The sequence below is a fragment of the Hetaerina americana genome, unplaced genomic scaffold, assembly GCF_022747635.1.
Source record: "Hetaerina americana unplaced genomic scaffold, ioHetAmer1.1.p SCAF_1, whole genome shotgun sequence".
Classification (NCBI taxonomy): Eukaryota; Metazoa; Arthropoda; class Insecta; order Odonata; family Calopterygidae; genus Hetaerina; species Hetaerina americana.
In genome coordinates, this window is record NW_027286069.1 from 117466322 (window position 1) to 117492306 (window position 25985).

The window sequence follows — 25985 nt, forward strand, 5'->3', positions numbered from 1 at the left end:
ATTATAATGAAAAGAGAATGGGACATGTGAGTGAATAACAGATTTAATCACACTGTATGAGAGGCCATAGTTGTCTCACTTGTAGAATTTTTAGATTTTTTTAGTACATTGATTATGTTCCTTGTTGCGACCCAGCACCATTGAAATCAAGGACACAGAGAAGAAACAGAAACTTTGGAGTAGCCATAGGTCATTACATCTTGAACTTGTAAAATGTAATGTTTATTAATCAATGAAGTAGCTGCTAGAAATTTCTGGATGAATAGAGACAGGGGTGTAGTTTTTAGCTGCCCCTGTTGATTACAATCGAGGCAAACTTACGTTTCTTGGAGGAACTGTTTTTGAAGTCATTGTGAGCATCATCTTTTGCATTCAGTACTGCTGCTCTCCGAGTGATTGTTTGAATTCAAAACTAACTTCTAATGCCACTTCCCTAATTTTTTCCATCTCGGGAATGGATCAGTGACCATGAAAGTTATTATAATTATGAAGTTCAGAGGAAATAACTGATATTATCTTATATTTTAACATTGTAAAGTAACAAAATGAAGAAAATAAAAAAATAAAAGGCAACAATTTTATTTAAGTATACTGGAGAATTTGGAAAAATGCCCTCAAGTTGATAAACTAGTCAAATCCACTCCACCAAGTAACATTTAAAATGCACAAGGACAGGAGAGCCAATTGGTTAGATGGACTCGTTGCTGATATCCATTTTTGGTCTGAAGCTGATAAAGAATGGCCATATCACCTCAAACTAAGTGGTCAGAGAGGCACGTTTTTCGCCAGAACTGTATAATGTATTTTTTTTTAATGACTGGTTGATAATCAGCTCACAATATGACCTTCCCCCTCAGAAAAACACTGAGCAATGCACTTTATTCCTTAGCAGCATTGTGAAAAATTGAATCTTTCCCAAAGGAATATAAATAGCACTCATGGCCTGAGCTGCATAAGACCCAGGACATCACTGCCCAACCTTATTCCAATGGACCGAATTCACAATGAAATGTCCATTCCAATACCATAAATATAAAAATTATCCCTGGACCTGAATATGTTACCCTTACGTGGGATATTTTACAACAAACATACAGCATAAGAAACCATAGAAGAGCCACATATTTGATCACTTATTTGCCGTGACTATAACCATTGGTGGCAGAATGCATGTATTAGTCTCCTCATATTAGTGTACTCCACCTAGCTGCCCTTACAAAGGTCACCACATAAAAATGTTTCCTCTGTGACCAATTATCCATTAGGGTTTGCAGATTGACTGACATTAAGAGGTCCTCTTGTCAATAGCTATATTTTTTTCATTATTAGAGATGACTACTAGTGCACAGCACACAAACGCAATCAATTACCAAACAGGCTTGGCCAACAATGGGATCCTCTGGGTGGTTTTCTTAACCTTAGGGCTCACTGAGTAGTCTTTTGTAGAGATATAATTCAGAAATGTTTTTTGATTTCCACTCACAATCGGTACTCATTACAAATGCACTTACACCTACATGGGAAAATTCACTGAAAGGCACACCTTAAGTTCTTTTGGCATTCCTGTAAAATGCAAAAAGTCCAGTCCAATTGCATACATACACTCTCTCTTGTTTTATCAAGTCGCTGCAGTAAGTTGAAATTTATATGTACTTCTATGAATTGCTTTTAACAAAAGAGAATTGGTTAATAAACAAATGTAATAATTTCATAAAAGTATATTTCAGGATTGAAAATTCTGAGATATAATGTATACAAATATGAAATGGAGATGGACAAAATCATTTTATATTTGTTAGCTGAAAAAGGACACCATTCAAACAAGAGAAAATAAGTGTATCTCTTTTTTAGTTCCACATTCAACTGCTTGAATATATCAATACAACAATTTTAACAATATTTACACAAGTTTACAAATAAAGGTATGGGGATGTGAGACTTCGTGACAAAAATAAAGTGTATTATGGATATTAGATCTATGACACCACGTATTATTCAAGAAATAAATTCAAAGGTGGAGTCAACATTAAATTGTACATCACAATGACAGGAGGATATTGATGGCCTGCAAAGAGACAGACAGATAGTGAAGTTTTGTTGATGGTGAAGCCTCTTCTTGATTTTTCATCGTGGCCTGTGCACGGGATGCCTCAAAACTAATGCACTTTCAGCAGATATTATCGGAAGTTCATTTTCACAATGGTAGTTGATAAGGTGGCTCACACTTTCAAACATTCTGTCCTTAGTTCTCACCTGAAACCAGAATAACATTCATGAATGTCACCAGTGAACATTATTACTACATCCAATTACAAAATGAAATTACAAAAGTTAATGTGAGAAGAATTCTAAAATGAAAAACTTTGCGCAAAACACTGATCTGGTCTCAGGATGTCAGAGGGGAATGAATTGGGACAGTAAATCATAATCATGTGCATATTTGTTAGCTGAAAAAGGACACCATTCAAACAAGAGAAAATATATAAGAGAAAAAGCTTATAAAATCTGTCCGCCCTATTCTGATGCTACTCCCTAACCCTTATTTTACAATTAGCCATACACCTATTTGTACTAAATATTATTCATAAACATCAATAATAATAAATTAATCTGTATTCCTCAAAGAGGAGCACTTGCTACTTAAGATGTCCTCAAAAGAAAAACATACAAATGCATACATTTATTACCATGTTGAACAGATACAATAGCATTATAATTTAATCCATGAGAAGTCCAGTACAAAATATTCACTCAAAGAATACAAGGAGTTTGAAATCAACCAATCCTCAATTACAGTTTTGAACCTATTATATCTAGTCAGTCCTGCGGGGAAGTCTGCTATAGAATTTTTAAGGCAAGGTTATCAACCTGGTTGAAGGTTTTGGACAATCTGCATTTGAAAATGTCTAACATATTTCTTGACCTTGAATTACAGCTGTGTATATTGCCTCTTAACATAAAGTTATTCACATCATCATTTACATGAATTAAGCACTGGTAAATGCATATGTCCTTCATCACTCTTAGCCTGACAAATACTGGACAAAAGTGACCATGATGGCAAGAGCTAGTTATAATCCTAACTGCTTTCTTTTATAACACAAGCAGAGCTTTTGTGTCACTTGCATTAAGCCTTAAGCCATAATTAGGTGACTTTGGAAAAATGCAAATCAGGCAAGCCTCTAATGTTTCTCACAAACACGGCATTTGAGTTTCCTGATTGGGAAGAGATACTTGCAAAGTTTTTTGGAGGCTGAAGTTAATTTATTAGAGACACCATATACATACATCTCTACTTTTCGATCTCTTATATTTGGCCACCACTTCCAATATTTCAGATGGAGTGACCCACTTCCAGCAAAAGGTTTCAGTAGGAGCAGGAGATCTATTGAGGCAATCTTTAATATCCAGGTACGAATTAGGAATTTTACAAAAAATAGTCTCTAAGGAACTTGTGTAGAAGTTATCAAATTCAGTGGGATGTATTGCCGTATCTTTTGTCACATTAGTTGAGGGACCGTTTTCTTTACGACTGACCTGGCAGTTTTACATTTATTTGGGGAGCTGTCAATAATTTCTGTACGGTAATTGCATCTAGCCAATGATAGCTTCTTATGGTATCCCTTTTTGAGCTCATTGCACATTTTAAGGTCAGCATCAGTTGAATTTCTTTTAACATCATAGCAGTTCCGCAGCCGATTTTCTCTTCACTGTACAACTTCAGGTTTAAACCAGTTGCTCTGTTTATTTATTGGATCAAGCTAAATTAATTTTAGCGCGAATGCTTGATGGAATATTGAAATGAATGTTTCAAAGAACAAGGTAAAACTCTTGAAGGCCATTATCTGAAGTGAGCTAGGACACCCAAATCTATTTTGGCAAGAAGATGTTTTTGAAATTTGCTTATACAGCTTGGAGTATTTAGTCATGTAATTGTAGTTTTTAAAGAATTCACAACTGAAGTAACATTCTGCAAGGAAGGTCTGACTGAACTCCATCCTCAAAGATGGAAGTAACATTGCTATCATTCAAGAGAGCACTGCAACGAGAACTGTCCTCATCACACACTCAAATATTGGGTGCAGACACTCTGAGGGGAAAGAACCTCCCGACAACCACCTCATTGGGCCAGGTGAGACAATTAAACACTTTTTCATGTAGATGTGTAGGACCTGTAAGCTTAAAGAACAGAAGGTCTTCCCTTAGCATAATTTCGGATAGTGAAAGTTACTATTGGGGAATTTCTTGCAAAGGAGGTTAACTTTTTTGTCAGGAGTGGTTTCAGGATTATCCCACCCAACATACAGGAGTAGAATATGCAGGACACCTGAGAAGGTTGATTCCTCTTCTGTGAAAGAATTATTCCCGACCACAACGTTCAGCTTTTTCCATTTGTTTCTCTTGTGCCGGACCGCCTCAAAATCATCATTGGCCATGGAAATATCGCCATTATTCATATAGCCAGATTAATGGATTACTTTCTCTTGCGAGGACTTAATAGGTGCTCCCAGGATCAGTCTTACTTCTGTTTATTTTATACGCAGCAGGGTTTGCAAATTCTCGTTGACTTTGGGCATTTAGAGTTTAAGTAGCACTTTTTGTCTTAAGGCCTTAAGTACATTCACAAATGAGTCACTTTTTTCTTCGCTGATCATCCACTAAGTTGCATTTGAGAATTCTCAACTCTAATTTTAGAGCCTAATAATAAGCCTCCATTTTGACGAATTGAAACTTTCAATGTCGACATAGAAACGCTTCGAGTGCATGTAACTACAGTCACTCAACAATGCCGTTTAAACCGGTTTCCATTTATGATGGAAAAGTCACTATGGATTTTGCAAGAAACTCTCTTGTCTGCACACATGACTCAATAATAACTATAGTCTTTATTGGCTTCTAAAGTCTAAACTTTGGCACAAAGCAGAGTCATAGTTTACAACGAAGAGTTTAATACAAATCTGGTTACACAAAATAATCTTTAACTCCTAGAAACTTTTTTCCCGGAGGAAGGTTCTCAGTTTTTTTATTAGATTTTGGCCGTAAGAGAAGATTTCACAAATGCTGGGAGTTTATCATAAACTCTTGTGGCTGAATTTAATACACCTTGTTAATAGGGTATCAGTATGTAATCCTATCTAGGTGCATCACCTTTCTGACGGGTGCCACTGTCAAATCAATGCCCATCAGTCACAAAATGGATCTAATGGTATTCCTCATACATCTGTCTCTATCTCTTTCGATTTCTGAAGAATGCTCAATATCAAAAGAGAAAGACCTATTGAAGAAACTGGAAATCAATTAGTATATTTTATTTGGCAACAAACGGCTTAAAATGGTGTGCTTTGAAGGGAGTTGGATGAACCCAAAGTGGGAGAGTGAACGCAAGATGTGAGGTACAGTTAGGAGCTGAAGTGCCTTACCACTCCCTCAGGGTCCACGAGCAGGAGGTGCTTCTTGACACCGGACTGCATCCCTGTGAGGACATACTGCCCCGGAGAACCCTGGGACTCTCGCACAAGGAAGTCTCCATCCTGGAACACACACAGAGTAAAAAATTTGTTTAATAAACAACCAGCAGAGGAGGAGAACCATCGAAACAAGGCCAAGGGTACTCTTTTCAGCAAAATCCATTGCAACAAGTCCTTTCTCCATTGGAGATACATGTTGAAGTATGCAATGAGGAACTGAAATGACACAAATGGGAACCAGATTTCCATCATCTCTATAATTCATATTATAATTCATTAAACTCAATTATCCGCACTCAAATTATCCGAGTTTCTTCAAAGAGAAGAGAAAATGAAAATCATAGAGCTTACAGAAAAGGAAAAATTGTTATGTATACATAATCCACTACCGTGCAGTCAATCTTACACATTACAATGAAGAGACTCACCAATGATGCTGAAGCACCAATGTGCTTTATGTAGCGCTTGGTGATCTTTTTGGAAAAATTTCCTTTGCCCCTTGCACTATAATGCAGCACTTGCCAATGGCGCATAGTGTATGCCTAAACAGCAAAGACAACAGTATATCCTAACCATGCACTGCATGGTTAGGATATACTGTCGGCAGTGCATATTCGTACACTGCAATACAAATACAAGTGGTTGCGAATGACACACTTCCTTTCTAGCAAAAATTCCATTCCTGACACCTGAAGAGAATAATACCAACCATGTGTATTGATAGCACATTGACAAGTCAATCACAATCCCCTTCTTTTCTCATCTATTCCGCAAGCCCACCACCTACCCTGCCCAAGTTTCTATGCATCTCCTCCATCACACAAGGACTCACGACTGGAAGAAGACAAAAGTTTGAACTGAAGGCAGACATCATCTATGTTTAGTGTTTCAGCACCCACACCACCTCATTAGCTGGTGACTATTTGACCTGCACTGACTTGTTCTTGAATATTACCTTCACTTTGTGCAAAACCTTTTTTTTTAATTTTGCTGATCCTATTTTGCCATGAACTGGCATTACATCTAAAGCCACTTTCATTGCTGACTGCCCCAGAGTTAACTCTCATTTGCTCTTGACATGCATGCTTTCTGATTTTTCCCTTCATATCGACACGGAACCCACTACAAATTAGCAGTTATCGCAGGTTTCCACTTCAGAGAAAACGAATGCCCATACTAAGTAAGAAATGGTAAACCTTCAATTGTTTCTGGCTCAACCTTGTGGAAATTCATTTTAATGAAATTAAGAATACAAAGTAACTTTCCACTGTCCTTTATTAGCGTACAACCGGTTTCAACGCTCAGCATCTGATGATGCTTGAGCGTTGAAACCGGTTGTACGCTAATAAAGGACAGTGGAAAGTTACTTTGTATTCTTAATTTCATTTAAATGGTAAACCTCCCCAAGGATTGACTCCTGGCACAGACAAGAAAGTTCAATGCCAAAGGGATGATTCCATCACATATTTCAAAGATGATATTGATACAATTTTTCAGGTAATAAAATTGATATTATATGAATACTGATTTTATTGCTCAATGGCCTGCCTGCAATGCACAAACTTTTGAAATTGAACCATAATTTCAAATAATGCACGAGTTGATAGAAAAATCAAGAATTAAATTAATTGATTATTTCAAATTTGGGATAATTTTTTCCCAAGCCAATCGGACGCCCATGTCTCTAGCATAGCTTTAATCCAGAATACCTTGAGGAGTATGGTTTCAGCTTCCTTCCGACTGATTGGCCCATGGAACCATGCCTCGCTGTGGAGTTGGGCCTTCTGACTGGCGGGATTCAGCGGCACACCACTTCTGGAACCAGGTTCTCTTCCTTGCGTTGCCAGTGTCAGAGATGTACTGAATGGTTCTGTTGGAAGCAAGTAAACGGCTTAGTCTCTTTCATACACAATAATCTAATTGGAAGAACCCAACAGGATTGAAATTTGATCACCATTGAAAATTAGAGTTAACTTTTTATGCACTGAAGAAAATGGTTCTATATGTTGTCATGCCAATAACAAAAGAGAATACTGTCAAGAAAATGATGTACTCAGTTCATAAATGTTCAGGGACGATTAATTCCTTTTCTTTTCCCTCGCATTAGAATTTTTATAACAAAGTTAGCAGGTTTTTTGCTCACTTTCAACCATCAGATCCATCTCACAAATCTCTGCACCTTGCTATTTTTGTCAAAACAGCGATCCTCACTACTCATATGGAAGTGAGGAACACTCTGAGTGGCAGAGAGAAAAATTACTCCCAGGTGAGGACAATCCCATGATTTGCATGAAAAATCATTTTAAAATACAAAAGTTCTGACTTTTGAGATAGAAAACGTACACACACTGCCTCATACCATTTTCTCTTTTATCTGACAGACAAATGAGCAAACCATCAATATGGCATGACCAAACCGGCAATATCACAGCAAAATGTATTGAGAAGAACAGTTTATTAATTAAACAAGGGACAAGGGTACCAAGAATGAAAGTCAATATGACATAACATTCGGCAAAAACTGCAATGGGAACCTCCAAATCCAGGAAGATAACCATTATCTTAGGAAGGGTGAACTTGTAGTGTGAATATGAATATTGAGCAAGTGGTTACACCAGGAGATATGTCATCACAAGTGCAAGTGCTGGATGCTGTCATGATGAAATCCTTTCAAGATTACATGAAGCCATTTTATTCAGGATGACTCTCGGCAGGAGAATTGCTATTAAATCCGATTGAGAAAATCAAGCTTTCAGAGTTATGAGTTCAAGAGTTAATCAAAGCTTTTTACTGTAAATGGATCATTTCAGTATAGAAGAAATATATCCCAATACTTTATCTATGGAAAGAAAAACTGGATGGTACTGATAATAACTAGTCAAACAAGATGGTAAGAATTGAAGAATACAAATTGAAAAAATTTAGCTATACTCTTAATGGTACAATAGAATACACATGTCACAGCAATTTTATAAATTAAATACCTTTTGGGGGTTGAGAGGAGGAGGAAAACTGTTCCTTTTGGGTACACATGGTTAGCCATGAGCTTTAGGACACATATTACAGCAACTTTATTGTATTTAAACCCAGTGAAAGCAGAAACCCACCACACGTACAAGGTTTGTACAAACAGTAATGTGCTCCACCATACAAGTCCAGTGGTGGGAGGTCTGACCGGTATTGCGGGTCAAGCACCTTTGGGTGTTCGTGGGTGTTCGTTCAGGTTGGACTGAGTTTTAAGTGGACCTCTATTGAGTGACAAGGTGCAAGTTCAAAATGCAGTGAATTATCAATCAACAGAACGACATCAAATTTAGTGCTGGACTTGGGAAATCGAGCTTGGAGACATTGAGCATGATTTGCCAAATGTTGTAGGATAAAAGAATGGGTGTACTACATACTGTAGTTTTTAAGTGGCATAAGCTCTTCAAAGGATCCCTACTCTGGATGGCTGTCAACTTCTAGAACCGACAACAAAGTGCAACGTCTGCGTGAAGTGCTCAATTCAGAACACCGGTCAAGTGTGCACGTAATCGTAGATCGTATTGGCATTGATAAGATAACAGTGCTACTAACATTATCACTGAAAAAGTGGCAATGCAAGAGATCTGCACTGCACTGCAGCATGACTGGGCACTGGGCACCTAGCCAAACCTACTCCAAGGTGACCAAAACTACCTGATGAGAAAGAGCATCACAATGAATCCCCAACCTCCTCACAGTCCCAACTTGGCACCAGCGGACTATTTCCTATTCCCAAAAATGAAATCCTCCATCAAAGGACACCACCATGGAACCCTCAGTGCCATCAAAGAAGGTTACATGCATATCCTTATGGACCTCCTCGAACCTGCTTACCAGGGAGCCTTTGAGTCACGGAAAATCCACTGGCAAGTGTGTCTACACTCTAGGGATATACTTTGAAGAACTTGGAGGCATTGTAGCCATATCTGAAATAGATCTAATTTTCCTAAACTTTTCCTCATACTTATGTTATCTCTTTCACACTTCTAGAACCTTCCTATCAATTTGAAGACCCATTATCTTTATCTGTCCAACCCATAGAGTACCTTAATTTGTACCCTGATTCCCTTAGATAATTGCTTCCTCTCTATTCCCGCCTCTTAATTTGCCACATCATCCAAGGTATGCATTTCCTCACTCACGATTCCATTTAATTTTCCCTTCCATCACAAATCTATTACAAATACATTACCTATGTCACAAGATATGTACACCTTCTTTTACACGGGGTATTCCATAGTAAAGGAAGGAATACCTCTCATTTAAAGCTTCATTTAAGAACTATCCACTATTGATTTTCCTCTATCACATTTTGTGAAAAATTATAATACTCTTCAGTATATATTCCAAATTATCCAAGTTTTTTTTATCAATACATGAATGCCTAGCCCAATATGCCTAGCTTTCTCATAGTGATCACTAGTTTTCAAGCCTAATTTATTTTACTGCAGCAGAAGTCTTTATAATACAAGCACCTTTGTATTGGCTGTTCTGCATTGGACATGGATACTGTTAATCATCATTTTTAATTTTGTTGACGCATTGAGGATTTAAGAGGAGTTCAGTATAATGTCTGTATATCATTTATGATTCTCTGTGATTATAATAATATTATTGTCAAATGGAACATGACAAATTGTTTTACCTTGATATATATATTTTTAAGAGTTTTTCACTGCTTCTTCGACCAGCAAGTACAAGGTCCAAGCAAGTGGAAGGTTCTTCGAAACCTTCTTAACTCACATTTACTGATTTTTATTTAATCTGCAGTGTTAATCTTCCATTTTCTGTGGAGTATGTGAATGCTTCTTAATTTTTTCAATACATACAATAGAGGCTTATCAAGATACCTAACTAAATAAGGTCCCACGTGACTTAACCAAATGTCATTTTTCACTTAAGAATGCACTGTTGCTTTTTCACACTGTCCATCAATAATTTTACAATAAATTTTACTTTTGCACAAATTGTTCTGCTTTAACCCAGATTTTTCATACCTATATCCATTTGATATTAAATCGGGCTTGATACATAACAAAATTAGCAATTCATGTGGAAATGCTACAGCATAAAATCTGGGAAAAAATATTCACAGAATGTCACGTCACTAACAAAGAAAGTGGAAAGAGAGCGAGTGTATAGGTCAGAGCATCTAATGGGGAAAATGAAGGAAAGGAATCGCTTAAGTCGGCACATACGCATGTCAAAGACGTCCCGGGTGGGCGCCCCGATGCCGGTTGTTGCTGTGTCAGTCCTGGGCCTGGCTGGGAGAGTTGCCCCACCGCTGCTGTTCCCTCCTGGGTGGGGCCAGCCCCACCCCACCACGAGGTCGTTCTCGTAGTCATGCTCTGGTGGAGGCACAGGAACTTCACAGTGGAAATCTATCAGATTGTTTGTACTGCCAGAAATCTCAAGTCCTGTAAGTGAAACCAACAACCGGCTATACATTTCCAATCATAAAGGAAATTTTAAAGGTAATGCAATGCTTGTAACTAACTTCTTACATTTCCTTCTTGTTTTGAAACACCACCCATTTTCATGTGACTTTGCGCCAGCTTTATAGCCGTTTTGTACAATGATATTCATAAATGCTAATAAATATAGTGCTGATGCGAGTACCAACAACTGGTGATATAAACAAATACATTTTAGTCTACCAGGGATATTATATATATATATATAAATATATATATATATATATATATATATATATATATATATATATATATATATATACACACACACACATACATATACATACTACCTTGATCAAAAAGTTCCCGGAATAACCACCGTGTGGCGCTCCCATCGTTCCGATTTGAGTTCTGTTTTTTTTGTTAAATTGGTACATCTGTTGTTGATATTCCCTTTAAATCTTAGTGTCATAACTTGACATTTGCAAAAGTTACGTAGCCAAGAGTACATCTATCTCTGTGTGTGTTGGCGATTTTTTACAATTTCAGAAATGGATTTAAATTTGCAACAACGAACTTGTATTAAATTTTGCGTAAAAAACGGATTTAGTGGCGCACGGACGTTGGAAATGTTGGAAAAGTGTTTCGGCAACGATTCTCTAAAAAAAACGGTCGTTTACCAGTGGCACGAGCGGTTCAGAAGTGGTCGTGAGTCAATCGAAGATGATGAACGCAGTGGCAGACCATCGACATCGAAAGTCGGTGAAAAAATTGATAAAGTAAAAGAAATGTTGGTCAATAACCGCAAATTAACCATCAGAGAAATAGCGGAGGACTTGAACATTGCCTATGGATCCGCCCAAGACATTGTGGTTAATGATTTGGGTTTCCGTCGTGTAGCAGCAAAGTTGGTGCCAAAAGACCTCAATTTCATGCAAAAAAGAGACCGTGTTGACGTTGCAAAAGACATGATTTGCGAGGCTGCATCCGATCCCACATTCATCAAAAGGACCATTACTGGAGACGAGACGTGGGTTTATGAGTATGACACGCAATCCAGACATCAGGCAAGTGAATGGGGTTCACCAAATGAGCCGAGACCAAAAAAACCACGTCGTTTTCAGTCAAAAAAGAAGGCAATTCTGACGGTTTTCATGGATTACAACGGTGTAGTGCATCATGAATTTTTGCCAGAAGGCCAGACAGTAAACAAAGAGTATTATTTGGGCGTTTGCGTGAAGCAATTCGCCGAAAGAGACCAGAAATGTGGGCAGAAAACTCGTGGATTTTGCACCATGATAACGCACCGTCGCACAGTGCTATCATTATTCGTAATTTTTTGACGAAAAATGCAACAAATACCATCCAACAGCCACCGAATTCACCTGATTTGGCTCCCTGTGACTTCTTTCTGTTCAATCGAGTTAAAAAACCATTACGGGGAACGCGTTTTAGCAGCCGAGAGGAAGTAATGGAAAAATCGCAGAAAGCACTGATGGACATACCGAAAACCGAATATAAAAAATGTTTCGAGGATTGGATCAAGCGCTGGCATAAGTGTGTTGCAGTCGATGGGGATTACTTTGAAGGGGACAATATAGATTTAGATGAATAAACTTGTATTTTTAATTTCCTGAATAAATTCCGGGAAATTTTTGATCAAGGTAGTATACATATACATATATATACATATACATATATATATACATACATATATATATACATATATTATTATTTGGTAATCTACCGGTTAAGGTAGGTTTTTGGATGGACATAATTACTAATTAAATAATTTGTGACCCCTAGCAAAACACAACATCCTACTTTAAAGCAGGTCCCTCTTCAGCTCTGAGTACTTTCTTCCTCCTTTCATCCCGTCCAACATCCATATCCTATTCCTTCCCTTTCCTCGTTTGCCTAACATTCTCCCCTCAATTACAGTCTTCAACATCCCGCTGCCGGTCAACACCCCCTTCAGCCACTTTTCCTGCCTCCATAGGATTGCTCCCAAAAAACCCCTCTCTTACAGGGGTACAGGTACCATACCAAGTACTTCCTCGTTTGTTTTCTTCTCTGTCCATTTCACCTTCTCCATTCTTCTCCACACCCACATTTCAAAAGCCTCCAGTCTACGTCTATCCTCCTGCTTCAATGACCACGTTTCCGTGCCGTACATAGCTACGCTCCATACCAAAGTTTTTACGAGCCTTTTCTTAACATCCTTACTCAACGTCCCCGTCATCAAATCCCTCCTCCTTGTGAAAGCCTCTTTGCCTAGCGCAATTCTTCTCCTTACGTCCCTACTACTTTGACCGTGTTGGTCCAAAACACTACCGAGATACGTAAACTGTTCTACCTGCTCCAGTTTTTGCCCTCCTATTTTAATGTTAAGCTTGGCCTTTTTCTTTCTAGAAAATCGCATTACCTTTGTTTTATTAATATTGATATTTAATCCCATATCTGTTGCACTGAATTTCCAATTCCCTCAGCAATGCTAGCAACCCCTTGGTTGACTGACAAACTAAAGCTTGGTCATCAGCAAACCTAACTGATTTTACGAATTCCCCGCCCACTTTCATTCCTACATCCAGTTCTCCGCATGCCTCTTTAATCATTTCCTCTGCATACAGGTTGAACAGCAACGGTGATAATGGCATTACTGCAATGGCATCACGCGTACCTCTCCCCTTCCTAAACCCAAACTGATCATCCCTTAAGTAATCATTTGCCCTACTCTCTATCCTTTTGTTTATGATCCTGAGAACAACTTTAGCTGCGTGGGATATCAAACTTATTGTCCTGTAGTTCTCACATGATGTAGCCTTTACCTTTTTCGGAATAGGAACAAAAACTGATCTCACAAAGTCTTCCGGCCAGATTCCTTCCTCATAAATACTACGGATCAGCCCATATAGCCTCTTCCTCCCACATTTTCCTAAGCATTTTAAAAGTTCCACGGGAATGTTATCCACCCCCACGGTCTTATTTAGTTTCATCTCCCTTAATGCCCTTTCTATCTCATTGTATAGTATGCCTGGACCTAAGCTATCATCCTCTACATCATATTCTTTTTCAATGTCTAACTTTGTTGGTCTGAGTTCTTTACTACACAGTTCTTCTATATATTCCTTCCATCTCTCTTGGATTTTTCCTGCGTCGACTATTTTCTTACCCCCCTTATCTCTAACTGTAAGCATAGATCTCCCTTTCTTACTGTATATATATATATATATATATGTATATATATATATATATATATATATATATATATATATATATATACACACACATACGAGGGTCATCCGGAAAGTAGTACCCGTTCGTGCCGCATGAAGTGCTGACGACGCGAGTAGCCGCTGGACGAGGTCAGATAGCTTCAGTGGCTTGTCTGCCTTCTCTGAGCCAAGTTGCGTGACGCTAGCATTGCCTGTGTTGTTTCTGTGATTGTTTACAATGTTTAAAAAAATTGAGAACGCCGCCAGTTGTGAAGTGAGGGCAGTGATTAAATTCCTCAATGCAAGAAACATTCGCCCATGTGATATTCATCGCCAATTAAAGGAGGTGTATGGAGACAATGTAATGGACGAGTCGTCTGTTCGGCGGTGGTGTCGCAACTTCAACATGGGGAGGGGGAACACACACGACGATGAGCGTTCGGGGAGACCGTCTGTCATTACAGACCAACTGGTGAGCTCAGTTGACGAATTCGTGAGGAACGATCGGCGCGTCACAATTGATGACATCTGTGAGCATTTTCCCAATGTTTCTCGAACAATTGTTCATGAAATTGTTAAACACCATCTGCATTATGCAAAAATTTGTGCAAGATGGGTCCCTCGCGTATCTCAATGAGCTGGCGGCGAAGGACTATGCAGCAGGAATACAGAAACTTGTCACACGTTATGACAAATGCCTTAATTTGCTTGGAGATTATGTTGAGAAGTAGTTTAAAGTATCCTCTTTCAAATAAAATTTTTTATGTTTGTTAATATTTACTTTTGTGTCTTTATTTCACGAACGGGTACTACTTTCCGGATGACCCTCGTAAATATACTACCTTGATCAAAAATTTCCCGGAATTTATTCAGAAAATTAAAAATACAAGTTTATTCATCTAAATCTATATTGTCCCCTTCAAAGTAATCCCCATCGACTGCAACACACTTATGCCAGCGCTTGATCCAATCCTCGAAACATTTATATTCGGTTTTCGGTATGTCCATCAGTGCTTCCTGCGATTTTTCCATTACTTCCTCTCGGCTGCTAAAACGCGTTCCCCGTAATGGTTTTTTAACTCGATTGAACAGAAAGAAGTCACAGGGAGCCAAATCAGGTGAATTCGGTGGCTGTTGGATGGTATTTGTTGCATTTTTCGTCAAAAAATTACGAATAATGATAGCACTGTGCGACGGTGCATTATCATGGTGCAAAATCCACGAGTTTTCTGCCCACATTTCTGGTCTCTTTCGGCGAATTGCTTCACGCAAACGGCTCATAACGCCCAAATAATACTCTTTGTTTACTGTCTGGCCTTCTGGCAAAAATTCATGATGCACTACACCGTTGTAATCCATGAAAACCGTCAGCATTGCCTTCTTTTTTGACTGAAAACGACGTGGTTTTTTTGGTCTCGGCTCATTTGGTGAACGCCATTCACTTGCCTGATGTCTGGATTGCGTGTCGTACTCATAAACCCACGTCTCGTCTCCAGTAATGATCCTTTTGATGAATGTGGGATCGGATTCAGCCTCGCAAATCATGTCTTTTGCAACGTCAACACGGTCTCTTTTTTGCATGAAATTGAGGTCTTTTGGCACCAACTTTGCTGCTACACGACAGAAACCCAAATCATTAACCACAATGTCTTGGGCGGATCCATAGGCAATGTTCAAGTCCTCCGCTATTTCTCTGATGGTTAATTTGCGGTTATTGACCAACATTTCTTTTACTTTATCAATTTTTTCACCGACTTTCGATGTCGATGGTCTGCCACTGCGTTCATCATCTTCGATTGACTCACGACCACTTCTGAACCGCTCGTGCCACTGGTAAACGACCGTTTTTTTTAGAGAATCGTTGCCGAAACACTTTTCCAACATTTCCAACGTCCGTGCGCCACTAAATCCGTTTTTTACGCAAAATTTAATACAAGTTCGTTGTTGCAAATTTAAATCCATTTCTGAAATTGTAAAAAATCGCCAACACACACAGAGATAGATGTACTCTTGGCTACGTAACTTTTGCAAATGTCAAGTTATGACACTAAGATTTAAAGGGAATATCAACAACAGATGTACCAATTTAACAAAAAAAAACAGAACTCAAATCGGAACGATGGGAGCGCCACACGGTGGTTATTCCGGGAACTTTTTGATCAAGGTAGTATATATATATATGTATATGTATATATATATACATATATATATATGTGTATATATATATATATACACACACACATTCAAACACTAAATCCTGCCAAACGGCAAACAAATACTCATTTATATAGAAACAGATGTAAGGAAAAGGGATAGGAACACACATAGAGGACGAACACAGGAAAGAAAAAGGCGGGAGGCTGAAAAAAAAAAAAATATATATATATATATATATTCTTACTTGAAGAAAGCCAAAAGCTTAAACAATCTACAATGTTGAATGTCTATTTTTATGTATATATAAATATATATGTGAAATGGACCGAGAAGAAAACAAATGAGGAAGTACTTGGTATGGTAGGCGAAGAGAGGGGTATGTTGGGAGCAATCCAATGGAGGCAGGAAAAGTGGATGAAGGGGGTATTGACCGGCAGTGGGATGTCAAAGACTGTGATGGAGGGGAGAATGTTAGGCAAACGAGGAAAGGGAAGGAACAGGATAGGGATGTTGGACGGGTTGAAGGGAGGAAGAAAATACTCAGAGATAAAGAGGGATCTGATGTATAGCAGGATGCTGGATTTTGTATTTTGCTAGGAATCACAAAATATTTATTTAGTAGCTGTGTCCATTTCAAAAAATTAAAATAAACTAATAAAAATAAATTATAGATATAAAAACGAATCAATAAAGAAAGGGTAAACCAGGAATGATATTTGCTTTCCTTACGCGGGTAATTCCATTAGATTCTTAAAAATGCTTCACATTATTGAAACAATAATATGGTAATCCCAAAAAAGATACTTTGCCTTGTTCAGAAGTGATTGGTCCAGATTTCTGGGGTTCCGTCGAGATCCTCTCCTGGGTGGGTGAAGGGGGAGAAGGACTCCAGTGTCACTCACCTTTACCATGGCCGTCACCCGTAGTCACTATGGTAGTTGACCTCGCTTCTGCTGGGAAGGGGGGAGGATGTGGAGGAGGCTGGGAGTCCATTTCGCGGGTTGATGGGTGGGGGCCAGCCCCTCCCGAACCATGGTAGTGGGGCAATGGGGGAACGGGTGGTGGGCCAATGTCCGGAGGCACTTTCCCTGGGAGGTCGTTGTAATACTCTGGGTCGTAACTGCTCACTTCCCATGAGCCACCTCCAACACCACTGGGAGAAGCAACACTCACACCACCACCCCCTCCGCCACCCCTGCCCAACAAAGAAGACATTGGCACCGTCGATGACTCTCCACTCCCATGAGAATCAGGCCTGGCAACGAGAAAAAGATACCACTTTTCCAATCATGCCCTTAAGATAAGCAATTCCCCAATCAAATGTTTGAAAAAATATGGTTATAGATTCATCAAAAAATTACTAAGGAATATGATGTACATAATGTGAGTAAAAACAATGCTTGCAATTTATATATTCAGCTTCCTTCATGTAAATAAACACCTAATGTATCCTGTCAGAATTGTCACCTAAAATATGCTTTATATAGCCACTTCTATTAAGTTTCACAAGGAGACTAACATATGTAATTAGCACATTCAACAATAATATGTTTCACGGGGAGGTGTGAGTCGCAACAATTAGAGTAGGGAGGCTCTTTTGAATGAGAAAGTTTAAGATGAACACATGAAAATATGAATTCGATTCCCTCAGAACACTCTGAGTTTGTGAGAGAATTGGCATTTGCAGAGGTGCCTTTGCAACTTATTAAGCATCAGTGAGCAGTGGAAGGGTAGGGATAAATTAAGCTATATTTTGCATGAGTGTGACCCAGGAGAAAAAATGGCAATAGTTGGCACGAATGTTTGGGTTGGTGTTGGAAGGGATGCCTCTGGAAACGTTTTAGGGCCATTTAGTGACCTTCACATGGAAGACTATGGAAGGAGATCATCACATAAATGCTAGAAAAAAGGATTTATCATCTCAAATATGAGCTTTGGATGTAAATCTTTTGACAAAGGGATTGCTTGCTCTAAGAGCTTTGTGATTTAGTTGTTCATGCATGGTGGAAGAGAAGGATATAAGGGTAAGGAGAAGCGCTGAGTCAGAAAGAGGGAAATTTTTGGTTCTCTCTAAAGTGGATATGGAGAAAATATGGCAAGCAAGAGTGGAACAGCACTTAAAAGGTAAAAGCTCAAAATCCAAAAGAAAAGAAATCTTGAGAATGCAGCATTGATTCAGGCTCATGGATTTAACTCTCCAGTGAAACGCTGGAGCATGAGTGAGAGTAAAAAATGCACTGAGTAAAATGAGGAAGGTGCCAAGTCACTAATGAATTGCCAGTGCACTCTGTTCAATTCATGCTTGCAAACTTTATTTGATTAGAAGAAACAGGATAGTTCCCTTATATTGTGGGTAGGGGTGCAATTGAAATGTGCAATCATTCTTTTGAGTACACAGGGAAAAGTGTTCAGTAGAGCATTGAATTAAAGGGTGTGCAATGTTAGATTGCAAAAATCTGGGAGGTGCCAAGTGGTTTTATGAATGCCAAGGGATGCATGGACCATCTGTTTGCATTACAGTAAAAACTTGGAAGTGCAAGGATGTGCAAGAGGAAGTTTATTGCACATTTATAAACTTAGTAATGGCACAGGATGGAGTGAAATGAGGGAGAGAGTGTCATATTTGGAGAGAATACGGAGAGAGAATAAGCATTTGTTTTTCGCTACGTCACATGCCACGCATTAAAATAATAAGCATGGGTAAGATTAATTGACTGTTGAGTCCGAAACTTGGTGGAGTGTCCATACTGATGGTAAATTTAAAAGCTATACATGATTTGAGCATACCACAGGTAGAATGATAGTATAACAACTACTATAACTTCATGGAAGCATTTACAGATGCTATCGTGTAGAGGTGGGACTTTGACTGACTGGTGTTAAGTAAAGCAAGTAATGAAACAAAGAAGTATAATGCAACTACAGACTACAGACAGACGTGTGACGGATGGATGCAGGGATAAGCTCGGTGTAAAGATTTGAGATATTAATGAAAATACCAGCAATGCAGCAGAGTGGACGAAATATGGGGTAAACACACCTAAAAAGAAAGTAATTTTGTGTAATACGGATGATACAAAAAATGATTAAATAGAGAGCATATGCGGCAAAGCGATTCTTCAAGTGGACTTTTTTGCACATCTTGGCTGAATGTAGGTGAAATATTTCAAGATAGATAAGGAGTATGAAATGTTTGCAAATCCAAATGTGTGCGGAGTACATGAAACAATAAATGTTTACATTAAACAGCAAAAATCAGAGCTTCCCACAAAATTGCACTGAACTGGAATTTGGGTATGTCATGAGGTAATTTCCAGAAATCACTCTTAAATAAGCCTAATTTGATTTTTCCTACACCAAAGGTGAATGGTATGAAGGACATTTAATTTCCTTTAAAATTTGTTACATTGCGCATTAAACAGCTTTCATTCAATCAAAAATGGAATGTCATTCAATATAGTCATGCACTATTTTTAAACCATTCAACAATTGCAATCTGTATCAAATAGCATGCTAAATTATCACCTCTAATACCTATGGCTAAATCAATTATTTTTATTGCATTTTTTAAATTTACAGATCTCATAACTTAGCACATTAGATAATCAGAACAGTTAGGTATTCAAAGCATAAAAAAATGAAGTTAACGAATTTCGTATAAAAAGAAAGAAAACACAGCAATTCCACATTTACACTTTATTCAGACGACCATGGCTTCACCACTGCGTGGCATCTTCGGGTGGAAGATGCCACGCAGTGGTGAAACCATGGTCGTCTGAATAAAGTGTAAATGTGGAATTGCTGTGTTTTCTTTCTTTCTATACGATGGAAAAATTCCACAGAGTAACGGCTAAAACAGTCTCTTAACTAATTTCTTCATTGATATTCACTTTGAGATCCCAACTGTGGGGCAAAGCTCAGTGTCAGCAGATCTCACTATTGGAAATAAAGTTCAGTTTCTCTTTCAGTCATTCAGAGTATACTTTCAGAAGAACCATCCTTATGTCACGTCTCTCACATGAATAATAAAAAACTGCATCAGAGATCTCAACTCCTCACAGGCTTTCAAATACCCAAATAGATGAGCACACTTGTGTCTGTCGAGACCGTTTTCTCCCCAACAAATTCAAATACTCTGAACAGTTTTCAATCATGAATTCATTTATTCACAAAATACACAACACATCCCAAAACCAGCTTGTTTGCCACGAGATGGATTTGCATGCATGGCAGAGATTCAGCTAGTACCAAGAAAGTGATCTGCAACAATTACCTAGTCAAAGTTATGCACCAAAAGTCACAACGCATAGTGAGCCCATCACAAATTTATAATTTTCCAACCTATTCAATTAAATGCTGCTAAATCATTTTCTCAAGAACATTATGTTAGGTTACATTATGGTGGTAAAATTGCATCTTCTAGAGCAAAAAAAAATAAACAAATTAAATCTGAATATAGAGACATTTTTAATGCCTTATGATATTTACCACCCTGTCCTACCATTTTGGGAATGTGCACAATTTCACCAATTGAAGGAGCAAAAGATACATCATACTCAATGAAATCAATACCAATGATGGTCGCTGTGATTTAAGCCTACTTAATAAATTATAATAATGGACGTGAGAAATGGGTGAAATTGTGTCGAGAAAATTTTTTTTGCAAAGAAATGCCACCGGGAGTTGAAATCAATGCAGTGGCAAAATTTTCTTTCGTTACTTTTATCAAGATATTTCACTTCAACTTGAAAGAGATTTTGATGGGAGATACGCGATAGATAAGATTGCAAGAAACTAAATTTTGCTCAATGATATAGGTCTCTTCAACTGGGCGGCTGGGCACTGATACCTCCTCGGAAATCATCAATTTATAATTCAGATGCATACATAAATGTAACTATATCTAAAGCAGCTGCTATCTCAACTATTTTGCAGTCATGTGAAACTGTGGAAGGCCAATAAGTAATGCCCACTTCATTAAAATCATGCCAGTGGTTGACGGTGTGCTCGAGTTGGGAATTTGGTGTGACCCAGCCGAGGCCTCCTCCCTGTCTCAATTCCCCTTGGGCAGAAGGCATGAAGAACAAAACAATGCAGGACAAACAAGAGGAAGCACATCAATTCAAAGAACATAATAATCATTAAGGGCTGTTCAAACCTATCATTACATTAAATGAATGACTAGATTAGATTAAATTAAGTTCAACAGATTCAGGCTTGAGGTCGTGGAAGTTCATCATAATGAAATAAGGACAATTTGCACTTTTCCACAGTTTATTTAACGTACGACGGGTTGCAACTCACAGAGTCATCATCAGGTACAATACATTGTACCTGATGATGACTCTGTGAGTTGAAACACGTCGTACGTTAAATAAACTGTGGAAAAGTGCAAATTGTCCTTATTTCATTAGGTTAAATTAAATATTAGCTAGATTACATCAAATGAATAAGATATATAAAATACACTTTAACTTCAGTAGCTGGGTATCTTTTTCAGGAGGCTGAAGAGTGGCAAGTGGTGTTCCAAAACCACATGAATCTAACCTTTGTGAATTTGTGTGTTGCACAGGGTGAAAATAATAATAAGTGATAGTGGGAGATGCTTTTTCTCTTTGTCTAGACGGAACCCAGGTGAGAGGTCGTGAGAGCATAACAAGGTCATAAGACGTTGATCGAAAGAGCCACTCAATCACTGAGAGGACAATTCATAGCGATGGAGTCACTTACTTGCCAGATATGCACATCACTTTTGGGGATTTCATCAGGTACTCCTTGAAGCGCAACTCGAACGCCTGTCCCACCGTGGCGATCACATCCTGTGCCAAACCTCCCCCACACTCCAGCACAAAGCAAGCGCGCCCATGCCTCACGTCTTTCGCAACGTAAGCGATGAAATCAAGTGTGTCCTGTGAAGTGAGGGAAGGGTGTACACATCGATTAGTTGATGCCCATAAATCCATGTGACACCATAATTCAATCGTTCCCTTCAAATCCAAGGCTGAGCCTCCTCTGAAGGATGTAGCATTATCTAAAGGTCATAACAAATAACACACGGCCATCACTGATACTCTTCACACAAGCTCGGCTCATCCCTCAGATAACTATGTTTACTTAAAGGAGTTTGGGATCACATTTGAGATGGGGAAAGGACAAGTCATTGATGGCATTACAGAATAAGGGGGGAGAGAGAAGAGATCATCTTTGAAATCTGCTCAAGAGTTGGTAATGCAAGTGGACCTGGATGAATAGTGATTACCCAAGGAGTAATTGGGAGCACTTGAACTATAGAATTTTGCCATCTCTGCAACATTATTTATACAAAAAACTTCTATGAAGTTTTAAAGTTAAAGGGGATTTGAAGTTTGATAGTTTGTAATAGATACATATTATTGAAGAGGTAAAAATCAAAAAAATATAGTATTATTATATAATTAAAACCTTTATATATTTAGTTGAGAAAATTTATTTTACATTCTTTCAATTGACCAAATCCAGAAATCCAGACCTCATCTCTGAAAAAAAATTTCATTGGAACAAATTAATGGACATGATCGACCCATTTTGCCCACCTGAATTATTACCTTGAGGAAATCATTCATTTTACTTCATCAGAAAGAGTAAGGAGCGATTCCGTTTGTTTCAAAGGTACCAAGACTAGAATAATTAAGAAGCAATGATCTGCTAACTTTGCAGAAAGGTATACTTGCTTTAAATACATTTCCATACTCAGTAAAAGGTGTCAGAGGTAAAAGGTGTAAAATGCAGAACTAGGTTTCCACCTAGTTCTGCATTTTAACATTAACACATCTAAATAATAAGTATTTAATATGACAATCTGGTGGTCAACTTTATTGAAAGGTGTATTAATGCTGATCATATAGTTTCCGGGACTTCAAGTACTACTCAGTCCAATAAATACATGAACTGAGGCCATAGAAACTTTATTTTGCACAATTTAGTCCACATCCATTTTGTCCCCAGTTCAAAGTATTCTCCACTCGTGGGCTATGCACTTATTCCATCTTCTTTGCATGCACTGTTTAAAGCACCTTTGGAAGTCCTCGGCAATTTGGCTTTTCAGTTTTCTCGTCATTTCTAGCTTCATTGTTTCCACATCTTCCCAGTGATGTCGCCTCATCACATTTTTGCATTTTGGGAACAGAAAATAAGTCGCAGGGGGCGACCGATATCTGGTGAGTGAGGAGGATGATCAAAGATGGTGATTGAATTTTTTGCCAGAAACTGGCGAACAATCAATGCTGAATGTGCAGGTGCATTGTCATGGTGAACGAACCATCCATCATGTTCGGTTAAAATAGTGTGCACTTATGATTTTCCTAATTTCAATTCATCTGCTATCTTTCGGACAGTTTTTCGACGATCAATAAGGACAAGGGACCGCACACGATCAATGTTGTCGTCAACACAAGTGGATGAAGGTCTTGCCACGGCCTTGCATCATCCGTGGTGTCTTGTCAGTCATCTTTAAAACACTTAATCCACTTGAAAATTGATGTTTTCTTCAGATCGTTTTCCCCATAAACAGCTGTCAACATTTCAATAATTTCTTGATAACTTTCACCGCACTTCACCAAGAAACTTGATGTAGATTCGTTGCTCCATGATTTCGTCAATTTCCATTTTCGAAAAAGAGTAAAAACAAGGACAACATAAACTAATATAACTGGCATCATATGCACAGCTTGATGATCCAACGAGCACAGATGGATCATTTGATGCAGCTAGTGGGCAGGGCTATAGTACAGGCAGGGCGCAATAGTGGGCAGGGCTATAGTACGCCCCAGATTGCACCAGTATGTGCATTTATTGCGCAGACCACACATAGCAATATGTTCAAGGAGCTTATCTCCTTGGTGGATCCTGGTAATTTGGCCAATCAGTTCCACAGGGGAACCACTTATTTGGAACAAGGCTCAATGAATTTCAATGAACTAAATTGAAACAAGGCCTTAGTTGCTGAGTTTTCTTGACCTTATTGGAGCAGTGCCATTTATCCCAACCAATTAACTTCAATCCATTCTTGAGAACAATCAATGGGAAGATGAACATTTTTTTCAGACTTGTACAGGGGTTCTGTGTATTCTCCATCCATCTTCATTGTACTACACCTCTTAACCACCCCATGCGACCCATTATCTCCACAAACCCCAGGAGGGGCTGATGGAGTTACAGGGTCTTCTTGATATCTCAACATAATCTTGAGATACTAAGAGAACAAGTGAGACATAGACTTTTAGAAAAGTTAAGAACAAAAGAGTTTAATGATGAGACCAAAGGAAATATCATGGCCCTACACTACTTATGTAAATCAGATCACAGAGATAAAATAAGGGAGATAGATTGAGGTACAGATAGATACAAATACTCATTCTTTCCCCAAACAGTCAGGAATCATAATAGTAAGAAACCAAAGTCATTTTAGAAACATAAAAAACATTTAATTTACAAGTCGGAACAAAATTAAACATAGCAAAGCCATCAGGTATACTTGTAGGTGCATTTGTATGTTAGTTGGTAGTTTGAGTGTTTGCATGTGCGTGGGGTGTGAGGATTTTTGCATGAATGTACATAAAGCATGTTTTGTTTAGGGATTGTATAACATTGTGCCTTTTGCATGCGTTATTTTTTCTTCATCATGGGTGGTGCCCTAACACCCCCCACATGCCACACGCCCTTGTGGCGGCTTGCGGGGTATTAAGTAGATGTGGATGCAAGTAAGCAAGCTCTGAGTATCCTGATGCTCAGGATGTGTGAAATTAGAGACATTTTTATCACCAAAAATATTAAGTGGTTGCATCAGGAGTCCAATTCTGAAAGTATTGCATTTCATTTTACGTCATTTGGAACTCGGGTATTAGCTAAAAAGCTGGGCCTTGACGGTTGGAGGTCAACAGCTGGTTAGTTGCCCTGATAGGAATGAAAGAATGAGATAAGATTCAAGAAATCACTTGAAAATAATGTAAAAAGTAAAAAAGAAGCATGGATACCATATGTGCGATGGATTGGCAATTTAAGAAACGGCCCAAAACGTTACTTCAAAAAAAAATGTACATGATATTTTTCATTTGCATGAAAGAGATCAGTTTTATCATGATGCACTAAAGAGATTTTTGCATTACAGCCATATGAGGTCAAAACAGCAATGGATTGGATTACATCCTCCAAAGATATCCTCAAATGCAGTGGTTCAAACAAAACACACAGAATTTAAGAAATTGAGCTCTAAGGCCCCATAAATTAATGAACGGTCACTATACACCGGGCACTATGCATGGGCACTATGCAATTTATAAAATTCTACCTATCACGATAAAAAATATCCTTTAATCACATATGACGAATGAAATTAACTCTACTCTTAGCACTAATTACTTTATACCTGGCTTTATTCCATCCAAAACGCCCATTCTTTTCCACCTTCTATCATATACTGCTTTCCCAACATTCTCTGTTTCATTACTGCATCCCATTGCCTCTCAGTATCTCTTCCATTCGTCTTGCCTTCTTCAATTTCTCCAAAGGACCATCTCTCCTCCCCTACACCACTTATGCCTCGCACCTCTTTCCCTTTGTGTCCATTTTTTTTCCTTCCCCCTTCACACCCACATTTCAAAAGCCTCCAATCTATGCTTATCCTCTTGCCTCAATGACCACATTTCTGAGTCATAAGGGGATCGAGATGG

At 38.4% G+C, this 25985-nt stretch overlaps 1 protein-coding gene across 2 annotated transcripts in view; it reads right to left on the reverse strand.

Annotated features, from left to right (window-relative positions):
• Positions 1 to 1449: 1449 nt before the first annotated feature.
• Shc (SHC-adaptor protein) overlaps positions 1450 to 25985 on the reverse strand; it is a 92896-nt gene continuing 68360 nt past the window's right edge. For both annotated transcript variants that reach the window (XM_071594627.1, XM_071594619.1), the window contains 6 exons: positions 22009 to 22187; positions 17181 to 17533; positions 10691 to 10909; positions 7178 to 7338; positions 5421 to 5531; positions 1450 to 2253 (listed from right to left, as the gene is read on the reverse strand). In XM_071594627.1, the coding sequence (XP_071450728.1) occupies positions 2125 to 2253; positions 5421 to 5531; positions 7178 to 7338; positions 10691 to 10909; positions 17181 to 17533; positions 22009 to 22187 (1152 nt within the window). In that variant the 3' untranslated portion in view covers positions 1450 to 2124. The remainder of the gene's footprint in view (positions 2254 to 5420; positions 5532 to 7177; positions 7339 to 10690; positions 10910 to 17180; positions 17534 to 22008; positions 22188 to 25985) is intronic.